This window comes from Merops nubicus, unplaced genomic scaffold (genome assembly GCF_000691845.1).
Source record: "Merops nubicus isolate BGI_N331 unplaced genomic scaffold, ASM69184v1 scaffold14379, whole genome shotgun sequence".
Lineage (NCBI taxonomy): Eukaryota > Metazoa > Chordata > Aves > Coraciiformes > Meropidae > Merops > Merops nubicus.
The window spans coordinates 1-13,059 of record NW_008631773.1 but is presented as its reverse complement, the minus strand read 5'-3'; the positions used below and the strand labels follow the sequence as shown (position 1 = coordinate 13,059).

General features: G+C 39.9%; 1 protein-coding gene across 1 annotated transcript in view; it reads left to right on the top strand.

Annotated features, from left to right (window-relative positions):
- The window catches only part of LOC103780053 (ral GTPase-activating protein subunit alpha-1-like), a gene marked incomplete at its 5' end in the record, with an annotated part of 37,864 nt that extends 35,079 nt beyond the window's left edge, over nucleotides 1-2,785 (top strand). Inside the window, 2 exons of the mRNA XM_008947702.1 lie at nucleotides 1,481-1,605; nucleotides 2,256-2,785. Coding sequence (XP_008945950.1) covers nucleotides 1,481-1,605; nucleotides 2,256-2,263 — 133 coding nt within the window. The remainder of the gene's footprint in view (nucleotides 1-1,480; nucleotides 1,606-2,255) is intronic.
- Nucleotides 2,786-13,059: the final 10,274 nt, after the last annotated feature.

Sequence of the window (13,059 nt, the reverse complement as noted above, 5' to 3'; positions counted from 1 at the left end):
CTGTAATTGTTGAAGTATAGTTTTGTCTAAGATGAAGGGTATTGTTTCCAGCTTTAATTTTGGGCTAAGAATTTTATTGCTTATCATAACTGAAAATAGTATTGTTATTTATTTAAAATGTTAGCACTTGTTATTAAAAATACTTACCACTTACAATGCAGTTTTATGGTTGGCTTGCTAAAAATGTGTACAAGATGACTATTCCACCCATTTCACAGAAGTGAAATTGAGTCAGAAACATAGTTGCCTCACCGTCCCTGTTCTCCCTCAAGAAAAGCAGCAAATATAAAATCAGAACCCAGAACCTTCAAGAAACTGATTCTGAGTGCATTCCTCCAGAGCATGCTGATTAGTTTGGGTGGGTTTTTTTGGTTTGTTTTTTTAAACAGAACTATGTAAGGAGAAAATGGTCTCACTATCTGCAAGTAAAATATGAAAAAAAAGTGTGCATGAGCACAAATGCCAGGGAATAATTCTGATTGTTTCGTGATTCTGTGAGATAACTGGAGAAGGCCTCCCTCATTCAACTGATTGAGTCCAGCTGGAGGACTTCGAAAGTTGTGAGAGAAAAGGTTAACTGATTTCTCAGTTCAGGAACTATACAGCATGAAGTCAGCATGGTCGTTTTTCTTGATAATTGTATGTTGCTGCCTGCTGCTCTACATTTTGACAGCCATTTCCATAGTTGCTTTCACGAACAGCAGAAATAGTCTCTCTTTTTCTCGCTCTCTCTGCGCTAACAGCACAATCAGGCCTGCTGGAACAAGAAGCCTGGAGAGGGTTCTTCAAAAGCAACAACACTTCAAGATACTGGTCTCTTGTCAATAATAGCAGAGAGGGAGAACACAGTGAAAAGGAAGAAGTATGGTATTTTGCTGTCAGTGCCCTGCCAACACCCTGTTAGCCGGTATTTAAGGGTCCTGCGGATTCTTTAGAAATATTCTTGCTTGTTGTAACAGCGTAATTGATGAGATTTCTTTCCCAATACTCAAATTTTGCTATGTATTTATCTTAACTCTGTGTGTGTGTCTATGTGTTTAGGAATTATGGAAGCAGTTTGTTACAGAAAAGTGCCAAATATTTTACTTTGTTAATGCTAAGGTTAGCACTCATGCTATACCTCTTGAAAATTGTAACATTTTTATATTTAATTGTGACCAGAGTACAGACAAATGAGTTACTTAAAAGAGACTATTAAAGTTGCTGCTGTTTGAAAAAAAAAAAATCAGGAAGTTTTGCATCAGACATGAAAAAAGATGGTTGAACCATAAGGTTTGCCTTAATCATGTTTATCTTACAGTTAATAGTGCTTCAGTGCATCAGATAACACCATAGTTAGGTACAGAACTAAAAATAAGCGTGTCCAGTCACTGAAATACATGTGTATTTAACAAAACGAAGAATTCTGAATTATTAGGCACCGATATTTAGCCATTACAGTACATGTTATAAATTTGTCCTTAATTCTTGGCTAAACCAGTTATGAGGAGAGAGCACGGTACCTGCAAACAATTGTTCAACATCATCTAGAGCCTACAACATTTGAGGATTTTGCTGCTCAGGTTTTCTGTCCAGCACCATACCACCATTTCCCCTCAGAGGCAGGTAAGAAGTGCAGTAAAGAACTGTTTCTATACAATCTTACTTGAAATGCAGTATCCTTACTTATAAAGACTAAAAATTCAGACCTTCACATAACATTAAGAGTTACCATTAATTGGAGAGATTGTATGTATATATTTGAGAATGTGGGCAAGGCTGCCTTTAAATCTTTATTCTGTTGCCTGACATCATGAGACAATGCCTGGCATTAACATGTGGCAAGGTGCTTTAATATAGCAACCAGACCCTGTACTTTTACAGTGAATTTTATCACGTTCCCATGTACAGAGTCTCCATGGAAGCATTGGTACTCCTTCATCTAGGCTAGTTCAGGTACATAACATGCTTTAATCAAAGCAAACCTTCCTCATAAGAAAGTTTTAAGGCTTGCTACATTTTTAGAATGTAAAGTTTTAAACTGGAAATCTGAGAGCCTTGCAATCATCAGTTTTGTTTCCAGGTTATTAGCTGCAAAGTTGGTTTTAAGGTCATTTTTCCTTTCCAGTAAAATAGCTGTTTTATAAGAGGATACTGCATTTTCAGTTACTAATGAGAAAATCGGTAAAAGAAAATGAGTAACTCAAGGCCTTCCTGTTCTGACATTTCTTGAACTCCTTATGATTGTTTCATTATTTTATTTCCCCTCTTTTTAGATCATTAAATATCAGTTCTGTTTATCTGAAGGTAAGACAAAGTGTCAAAAAATCCCCTTTGTTCCTCTTACTTTTACTAGACCACTAAGCTTGTAACCAGATTGTATGCAAACTTACCTTGTTGCCCTTGTTCACACTAAAAAGAATTTCACACTGATTGAGAAATGACCACTACATCTTCTTAAAGTTTTAGTCTTTTACTAACCTCAGGTCTGCATGAAGCACTAACACTGGTTCTGGGATTAAGGTAACTAATGATAGAGACAGTTGTTGAATGAGTAACACTTTATTGTGTTGACCTTTGTTTCTCAGCATGAACAAGTAGTACTGGATGGCAGTGGTGTGTTTTGTACCCTGTACTGTCTTTCATTGATGTTGTAAGACATTCTGCACTGATAACATAGGAGAGAAGGAGAAGAAGAATGTGTAACACTTGAAATTCCTTGTTCAGAAACCATCATTTAATGATGAAGAGATCAAAATGCTTCTGTGGAAAAGCTGGAAATCTGAATAAAATTCATTTTCTAAGAATAATTTGGCAAGTTGTTATCTCAAAATTTCTTTCTCGGTCGAAAAAATATGAAAAAATAAATGCTAAAGTTATAGAAGAGTTGTGATAGGCCTACAGAAAGATGTTAAATCATTGAGGGTCCTTCACTTGAGGTGCAGTTTCAAAGTATAACTGGTATAGTTATGCTAGTGCTAATAGTCAAGACCAAAGGGAAACAAAAGTAATTTAAAACTAATCAAATCAGTATTAAAAAATGCTAACATAATTTAATGTGTGAAAATATTTGGATAGGAAAATTCTGTAACTAGAAACATTACAAACAGTAACCAGGGATACCAGTCCTTGCCACATTTCCTACCTGATGTCTTCAGTAAGTATGCAGCACCAGGCACGTTCCTATGGCTAGTATATATCCTGTATTCTAGAGCACTTGTACCGGTTCTGCCTATTTGCTTTCAGAAGTCTCATTCCAGGCTAAATCATTCTTCCTTCTTCCTCTAGTCCATTCTTTTAGGGTTAAGCAAAGCTCCTTTTCTGTACTAGTTCGGGGCACTGGAGAACACTGCTCTACAGCAGCAATTCCTGTATTCCTTTAAAGATTGCACTAGTCATACTTGGTATTCTCTAACATGGTCTGGAGGAAGCTTATGATTTTTAGAAACTTGATTTTAGACTTAACCCTTCTATCAAATGTAATAGTTTTCTACAAGAATCTCATTAACAGACGCTTGTGACATAGATCACACATGGACGTATGTGTTTACGTACCGTGAAACGTGATCTCCTGTCCCGAGGGCCACATTCTTCTGGACCTTGTGCTGTGCATTGGAACTGACCAACAAATCACTGTCAGGAGCAGCCTAGGACAGACATGCACCACAGTGTGACCTTGTGTCACACAACCTGTCCCCAGACCTGCCTAGCTCTGAGCTTCCATTTTAGCCCAGGGAAGCTGGGGATGCTGTGGCAGTCCTGCTTGCAGCCGGGGGGCTGACCCCTGTTCAGTCTGGGGCTGTGACACTCAGCTCCAGGATGGAGTGCCTGCAGCAGCACCACACCATCTGCCTCCAAGCTGACTCCGGAGGGTGCAAATTTTGAAGCCTGAGGCAGGTATAAACTAACACTGCAGTTATCTACCAAAAATGTTACCCCAGGGTTTGGGGTTAGCCTGGATTCCATTGGTTTCCAGTTCTAGCAAAGGCAGACTTGTGAGTGAGGACGCTACAGAAGACCCAGAATTTTGATGGACCATGATCCAAAGAAAGAATCCAGCAGACATGGTATTAAAAAATAGGTAGCCCTATGTTTCCAGGGCCCCTACAACAGACAGATTTCTTGAAATATGGGAACAGAGCTCTGAATTATGCCAGGATTGCACACAGGAGTGGCATTGGAGTCCTGCCTGAGAATCCACACACATTCATCACCCCCAAGATGACTCAGACAAAACCTTGCAGGCTCCCTGCTAGATGTGTCCATGTCATCTGAAAATCTCTGACCAGCTTCTAAAAATACATCACTTTTTTTTTTTTTTTAAATTGAAAATCTTTATATCTGTTTGAAAATTCCACATTTTAGCTATTATAGAATTGATTCTTGAACTGGATTGTGATTTCCAAGTTCACAGTTGCTGAGTATGTTTCATTTTTTATAAAACATTATATACAATTTCTTCTTCTAAGAAAGATCTCTAGAAACTGTGAAGCTGCTACAGCCCATCACCAGTGTTGTAATAGTGGTGGTGGTGTTGTGATCCCACTGGCTGGTGTCAGCGTGCCATTTTTTTCATTTGAGCAATGATAATCAGAGCAAATAGAGAACATGACACTCAGTAGCAAACTCTGTTTCCTCTGGTTGACATATTTTATCAAAGGCTCAACCTTCAGCAAAAACTGTTTCCTTCCTTAGAGTGTTTGTTCTTCAATACAGTGTGATTGCGGCTGCTGCTGTTTTATCTAGATACTTGGTTTGCCCTGTCAAAATATCTGAGAAGTACCCCCCTCTCACGTTTAGGAACCTGACTCCTGCAGAGGACATGCACATTTTAAAAAAAGGAGATTTACTTGCACTTAATCACAGAATATAATTCACTTGCCTCTGTTTTTTTTTGCTTTATGCTGACTCTGTTAAATAGAGTGACTGCAAATACTCTGTTTAGTAGCTCCTCCTATACAGCTATTGAGTAAATCAGATTTCTGTGACACCAGAATAGGTGGAGGGAACTGTCAATGGTAAGCTCAATGATATTGAAGGGCTTATTGACCCCAGGATGCTAAGATTCTGAGCTTTAAAATGTACTGATGTCTTGGGCTTGTTTTTTCTGTCTTCTCTTTTTCCCTCTTTTCCTACTGAAAATAGTACCTCAGTGCAGTAGACCTTATAAAGAAGGGGCCTCTCTGCATCAGTCATAGGATTTTCCTTGTGATAAAAGCATGACTTTTTGATTCCAGCAATCATTCCTATATTTTCAAGCCAGAAAGTTCAGAACAATTCCGCTGCCCCACTCCCAAACTACATGGGCATGCCATCACACAGGCAGGGAAGCAGGGGAATGGAGTGGTAACACTACTTCAGCCTTACACAAGAACTCCCCAAATTTAACAGCCCATATCTTAATTTTTTCTGCTGCTTGCTTGCTGTGTAACTTTGAACTGACAGTCTTTTTTTGCCTTGTGTTACCCCTTCAGAGATGAGAATGATGGTGCTTTTCTCACGGTAGAAGTGTTTAAGCAACAGTTGTTGATGATGGTCATTGAGATTCGTTACTGAAAGTGAGCTGAAAAACAGAAAGGAGGGGTGTATTCCTAGCAAAACTGGGAAGAGTTCCTCATCATCCCTTCTCCAAGCCAAATTTAGGAAGATTTTTTTATTATTCCAAATCAAAGCAAAACCTCAAAATTACTCAATTTTTTTTTTTTTTAAATTGTATTGGAGTAACTGAGGCTGAAACCTTATACATTTCTGAACTACTGTCTTTAAGTCAACCTTTGGGTGATAGTAAACTGAGGATCCTCAGCACTTTGAGGTCGTAAATTCAGTGTGGACTGTTAGAAAGCCAAGCGGATCAACCTTCTACATTTAGGGAAATGGGTCCACTGAAAAAAAATAGTGTGTGATTGTCCAATTAAAAAAAAATCCTCTGCATATACACAAGGGGGCGAAATTAAATTTTAATCCTGACATTTCATAGTTTTTGGATGTTTGACTTTATGAATTTGATATCTCATGACAACACTTTCCTTGTGTAATTCCTTCCATTTTTTATTTTAAGGCATAGGGCAAAAGAGAAATTCTGTGACACTGATGAACAGCCATGTGACTCATAAGTGAAACTGCAGCCTCTAGGTCAACCACCACCTCTTGCAACCTGAGACAGGGCAACAATTGGTAGTAATGGCCTGAGTCTCCACTAGTGGAAAGATTGGAAGTTTTAGCAGTAGGTTTCACAGATATTAGTGGGCAGAGAGGAATAGGTTTAGCCAATACTCATGTTCCCATTCATGTTCTGCAGAGCATTCTTCACTGAAGTGGGCTCTGCTGCTCTTTTGCCATAAATGTGATCCTTTTTTTGCTGTGTTCTTTCCCATGCCTGCCTCTTAGCTTTTTCTCTCCTACCCAGTTCCAGTCTGCCAGGTCTTTAGACCATCTCTTCCTCTTGTCTTTGCATCTGCTTTTGCAGGCTTTCTCTCTGCATCCACTTCTTGCTTCCTTTCCTCATTTCCCAAAATCAGTGAGAGACTTAACTGACTCAACTCTAGCAAGGCTCTGCTGAGCATGACAGACAGCTTGGCTGGCTTTGGATTGGAATTTGTATAGAGTGGCAAAGGGCACAAGCTGCACAAAACCGATCGCCCTCTTCCCTGGAGGTCAGGTGGGGGGGTGCCGAAGTATCTTAAAAGACCATCACAATTTACCAACGGGCACAAATGATATTTTCCTCCGTGGTCATTCACAGAGGTTGCACTTGGGAATATGTCGGTCCGGATAACCCGATGTGCTACAGGCAGAAGCACTGAGAGTAGTCTGACCACGCGGCACCTCGTGGTAACGTCAGCGCCCTGTCAGGCTTCTGCTCCCTGCATTTTTCACCTCTTTGAAAGTCAGAACTGATGAGCACGATGAGTCGTGGCAGTGCGTGTGTTCTGATACCTCTGGATTCCTCCACCTCACCTCACTTCTAACTCTGTGTGTAGTTAGGATTCCGTTTTATATTCAAATAATTAATTTCTGAGTCAACCAACATACTATTATTAGAAGATCCTAAAATTTTCAAATGGAGTGTGAAAATGTCGCATTTCAGCTTTGTTGATCCACCTTCTTGTTCAGAAGCAATTGAAACAGCTTTACATTTTGGCCCAAAAATATCATAACTCATCAGGCTATGATACTTGTCACTTGTCAAGCATAAAAGATGAAAAATCCAGGTCAATTCCTGACATTTTTCAGCCTTCTAAAAATCTGAACACATCTATTTTGTTTGTTTTATAGAACTTCCTGGTTCTAGGTCAATTGTCAATAAAGCCTTTTTATTTAACCCAATTTTTATATTTTGGATAACTAAATATTTCATTGCATAGAGAGATAAAGAAAATAACAATTTACGCTGAAGATTTTAAAGCTATGAAGGGGAAACAAAACCTGCAAAATTTCTATATACCACATTTAATATCCACCTGTGTGTATGTATGTTTATATAAATATAATGCCCATCTAAAATCCAAAGACATTTAGTTACTAATCAGTCTCTTGATTGCTGTCAGACTTTAAATATATTTTAAGTCCCATTATTCTTCACTCTTCTGGTGTGGTATGTTCAGATGTGAAAAATCACTTTACATGACTTCTGTTCTTCAATAGCTCTGAGTCAGTTTCTGTAAAAACTGGAATTAGCTGTGAACCTGTGCTTCTGTCTGCAAGAATTAGAAACAAAATTCTAAGATAGAACTAGAATAATACCTTAATTAAAATAACAGGGGTTTTTAAGATTCGACCCATGATGTGACATTTTAACACTAGGGTTTGACCATTCAACATAGACTAGCTTAAATACTCTGGGTTTTCATCTTTATTGGAGTTCAGGAGTCTTATGTTGACACTGACTATAATTTTAGCATGCTTAATACTGTGAAACAGTTGGGGAGCAGAAGCCATATATCAAATTGCCATTTGTTTTTCCTTCTCAGTTGTGTGTTTGTGTGAGTATTAACTGTTTTCACAGACTTTAGGCAAGCGTATTAGACAATGTTTAGGATGTATCTCAGTTGCTATGAATAAGGTTGCTGGATTTGGATAATGTTATAGAATTCTTTTCTTTCTCTCTCTCTTCCTTTTTTTCTTGTAATGCTTAGTTGGTAAGTATGATGCCGGATTTCAGAGCTATTGCTTCATTGCATATAACTAACTCATCACTCTCTTTAACCTGTAGCATGAGCAGCAATTGCATAATGAAATTCAAAATTCCGTTTTCTGTGCTCATCTGTTAATACCCTTCAATCTCTGCAGTTCGTGTCTCATGTCTCACACCTGTTATCTTTTATCTTTTTTCCTCCCCCTTCCTCACCTCTTTCCACTACTCCTTCCTCATCACTTCTTCATTCTCAACAAAGAAAGAAATGCTGTGATATTTCTTCTCCTTCCAAAACCTCCACTAGAAAGCATTGGCCACATCAAGGTAAAGGGCAAAGGCTTGAAACGGAAGGTCTTTCACGCTAGCTGTGAATGGTATGCTGTGCAAAACAACCACCGTTATTTTCTGTTCTCTAACCTCCACCATTTGAAATGCTTTAATTCCTTGTAAAATTAGAACAAGATAGAATTTCAGAAAATGAGAGTGCATGTTTCCCTGCCTGCCTTTTTCTGTAAGGCACAGTGAGGCAGGCATTATCATGCTTTTCCAGATTGTTTGGCAATGAAGTACCTGGTTCATGAACGGAATTGCTGTCACCAGCTGGGGAACAAATAACAGCCCTTTCTCCTCCCTGTCACTTCAATGGGTCATGTCAGTTCGAAAAAGATAGAAAGTCCCATGCTGTCCCTCTGGAGCAGGCAGGTGATGGACCAGGCAAGGAGGACGGCCAGGTCGCTAAATCACAGAGGCTTATGACCATATGTTTTAAACATACTCTCGGATTTCTTACCTGAGAGCCTCATTTGATTTTAGAGGAATCTTTCAAAATAAATTATGATCACTTTGGAATGGGTTTTGCACCCCTTATACATGAAATGTATACTGAGGGAGAGAGATCTTCAGTCCTGATTATTGCATTATTATTTAAAGAATTACCAGTAGCAGCATGATGTGGAAGAAATAGCAAGTGATTTCTGGCTTACTGAAGTCAGCAGGGGTTTCCCCATTGACTTCTGCAGGACTAAGCTTCTGTCCATAATTTATACGGGTCAGAAGCGATCTGTGGTGACTGAGGTAGTTGAGTTCAATCAGGCTGTCAGTCTCTGTAAATGTCTAATTAAAATGAAGTTTAGTTTTGTGGATACGAGTTCATAGTGTTAATTTTCTGTACATGGGAAGGAGTTTTCGATTTCGTATTTTCTCCTTTTCCTTCTGTATCTCTATGGGAGAAGATTTGGAGATGGGCTGTTTGTAAGGAAGAGCCTTGTCCTCCTGCAGTGAGGACTCGGGGCCCACTGGAGTGTAGAGCTGGGTGCTGGGCTGATGGCTGACATACCGTTATCTCAAATTCATCTTGTTCCTTTTACAAAGAAATGTTAACACATAGTGCATCCAGTTAGTATGATCTGTTCAAGCTTCTGCCTTGTGGGCCCTAGGTAGGAATCTGTCTTTTGAAGCACCGACTAAAGTCGGGATGGGAGAAGATGTTTTGCTCTCCCAGCTGGCCCCCGATTCACTATGCCTCTTCAGCTGCATTCCTAGAGCTCCCTTCATGCGCAACAAGCTGTTAACCTTCATGCTCTCATTAAAGACTGGATTCTTCTGCGTTGTCCCTTGAATAACAACTCCCCATCCCTGAGAGGGAACAGGAGGTGTTTCACCCACTTCAGTGCTGCCTCAGTTGCCAAGAGTGAGCGTGTTCCGCAGTCCCGTAGTTCAGTGGCTTCCAGCATCATCTTTTCTCTAGAGATGGATTTGCAGCAGTGGCTAATTCCACATGCAGTGCCATCACCCACAGCTGGTAAAGGGCTAGGAGATGCTGTGGGAGTGACAGCAGCACTGAAATTCCTCTCTGCCCCGTGTGAATAGATCCTACACTGCCAGTGCTGAAGGTGGCACTGACCCATCTGGTTCTTGCTGTCCTCTGCAGGCTTCTGCCCAGAGATTCAGCTGGGAGAAACTCCAGCAGCAGCAACAGCACAGGTGGATGGAACAGACTTAGCCTCTCCAATGTCTCCTCGGACTAGCAAGAGCCGCATGTCCATGAAACTGCGCCGCTCCTCGGGCTCAGCCAACAAGTCCTAAGTGGCGAGATGCCTGCAGCTTACCAGTGAGCAGCGAAGGACCACCCCTCCTGCAGCCACTCGCCGCTTTCCGCTACACGATCGTGTCCCTGCTCTGTGTGTGCCCATCCTCTGTATACCCCACTTCTGTATCACTGAACATCGACACTGGAATTTTACTTTAATATTTTAGCTTTTGGTTTTTTTATCAAACTTTGGGCTGCCTTTTTTTTTTTTTTTTTTGGTAGTGTAGTTAAGTCCTCTGCACCTTTTACCTTCCTGGATGATTACAATATCTTAACAGTAGTCATTTTTAACTCTGGTTGATCTTAAGTCAGATAAGGAATTGGAGACTGCAGTCTGATTACACTGTATTTATTGTGCCCCATTGCAATTTTCTCTCTAACAAAGAAAGAAATATGTACAATTTGAAAATGAATGTACAATTTTAAATTGAAGTTGCATTTGTAGACTCTTTGTCCGATGTCACAATGTTAATGCACAGGATGTGTACAGATTATTTATGTTAAGAATAAAATAGTTCAAACGGCTTTTCAAGCATTACAGAGTCCAAACGAAATAACTTGCTCGTAGCACCAACTCTTTCTTCACAAAGCAACGTATCATTTCATAACTGTTCAGGTGATGCCATAATCTATGCCAGAAAAAAAGAAAAAAACTACTGTGCTGAAATTCTACTTATGCTTGGCTTCCAAATATTTTTATAATGTTTGCTTTTCCAAGTGGTACCAATAGTAAATGCCACCACGTTTCATGGGTTTTAGCCTTTATCACCGGGCTGCTGGGTCTAGATGTATATTCTTGTTTCTTACATTTAAAAACAAACAAACCAAAACACTTTGCTGATAGAAATTCATTGCTCTGATGGTGTGTACTAGGAAAGAAAAGGGAACATGCTCCAGGAGCCTGGCCTGAAATGCTGACAATTTCAACCTTGTGAGTGCAGATTAGTACACGCGTTCCACCTACCCGGAGATATTTTCCTACAGAAGATGAAATGCTCACATTTTGAGTCTGGCAAACAACAAAATGCTGTTAACAAAATGTAGCATGACATCAGTACTGACTGCATGTGTAAATAGATCATATGGGCAACAATAAAAAGATAAATTATGTATTGTCATTCATGTAGTATCTACAAATTTGTAATGGTTGAGGAGAAGACACGCTATTTAATAATACAATAAAATTATTCTTACCACCTTTTGTATATTAGTCATTCAGCTCAGTGGTTAGATCTTTACTCCAGTTTACAGAAGGACAGCATATTCTGTGTGGAGCAGTTAAGTGCAATACACGGCTTAATTTTCATTTGTATTAAGAAGTACACAAGAGTTCTTAGGAGCCCTTCCCCAATGCACTGCAAGAACACCGTACTGAAAACTTCTGCTGAGACCTGGGGAATGCAATACCCATAACTCCACAAGGTAACACAAAGTGCAGGATGTTCCCTCCTGCAGGCTGGTTGTTTGCATGCTAATTGTAGGAGCAGTTAATAGTCATCAGGTTTCTGTGGTCTGGAGCCCTTAGTCTTTGCACAAGAGGAGAAAGGACAGCAATGACTTAAAAAAAAAACCATAGTGACCTTCTCCAGGGGAGAACTCATTTAATTGCATAAATGGGCATTTTTACTTAAGTCTCGACTACCAAGAAATGATGCAAAAATGCACAACTTAAAATACCATGCTGCCTTTCAGTCATATGAGAAGAATGAGCTGTCAGTTTAGCCTCCTTCATCAGATGGTGAATCTTGGCAGCTTTAGCTTATATTATATTAATTAATTTGTCCAGGTCCTGGAACTAAATTAAGTCCGTGAAGCACGCTTAAAATAAAGCACTTATCAGCTGTTTTCAGACTTTGAGCATGATACACATGAATCTTTTGTTGTCTATAACAAAATACAAAACTACAGAAATAATTGCTTCAGAGGATACTAATCAAAAGATTGAAATATTTTGCATGCTCGTTTCAGAGACAGTGTTAGAACAAAGACTATGGCTGGCATCAGTTTGGTTCTTCAGAAATCACCAGCTGACCCACTTTGCCCTGCTGAATTCAAGAAAGGCGTGAGCTCTGTTTTAAATCCTTTATTAAATTTGCTTGCCCTTATTTTGGGCCTCAACTGCTCCCACATTTAGAAACAAGCACTCACAAGTGGAAGAATCAGATAAATAAATAAGTACATAAATAAATAGTGGCTGAAATGTCAGTAGCTGGTAAATGTGACAGTATTTCGAAGCGTTTGGCCAGCTCACCGTTAAAAGCAGGACACACACACCGCGGGTTGCTTTGCTAAAGGTAGGTCTCGCCGGGGACAAGGAAGGTAGCCCGTCATCTGCGTTCTAGCGACATCTCAAAAGACTTTCATGTTCTAATTTTGGCTGTTCACAAGACTCAGAGGAGCTCACTTCAGCAGCACAGCTCATGGGGAAGAGGGGCCAGAGGCCGCCCTAAAGGTCCAGGTGCAGACCAGGACCCTCAGAGTCAGTGGGAGAGTTGTGCTTAGCTATAGAAGATCAAAACCTCATATTTTAATTAAGCAGACGGCACGATTAGTTTTCCATACGTTTTGCTAGCTATTATATGACTTGACATGGACTTAGTATGAACATTTACATCCTCAACTATCTTAGTACAAAGTACAGCAAACAAAACACCTCACAATAACTTAAATGTTGAAGCTCGGGTGCTAAGGCGATTAAACCAATGTCACTACATCAGGCTCCGTTTCTCACGAAAAATAATTTCTCTCTTTAAATATGGTATGTACAGCTGCACTTCTACCCGAGAGTAGCTCCAGAAGATGTACTCTGAGTGGGCCAACAGCCGCCTCCCCGGCATCACCCTCATCCGATTCCTCA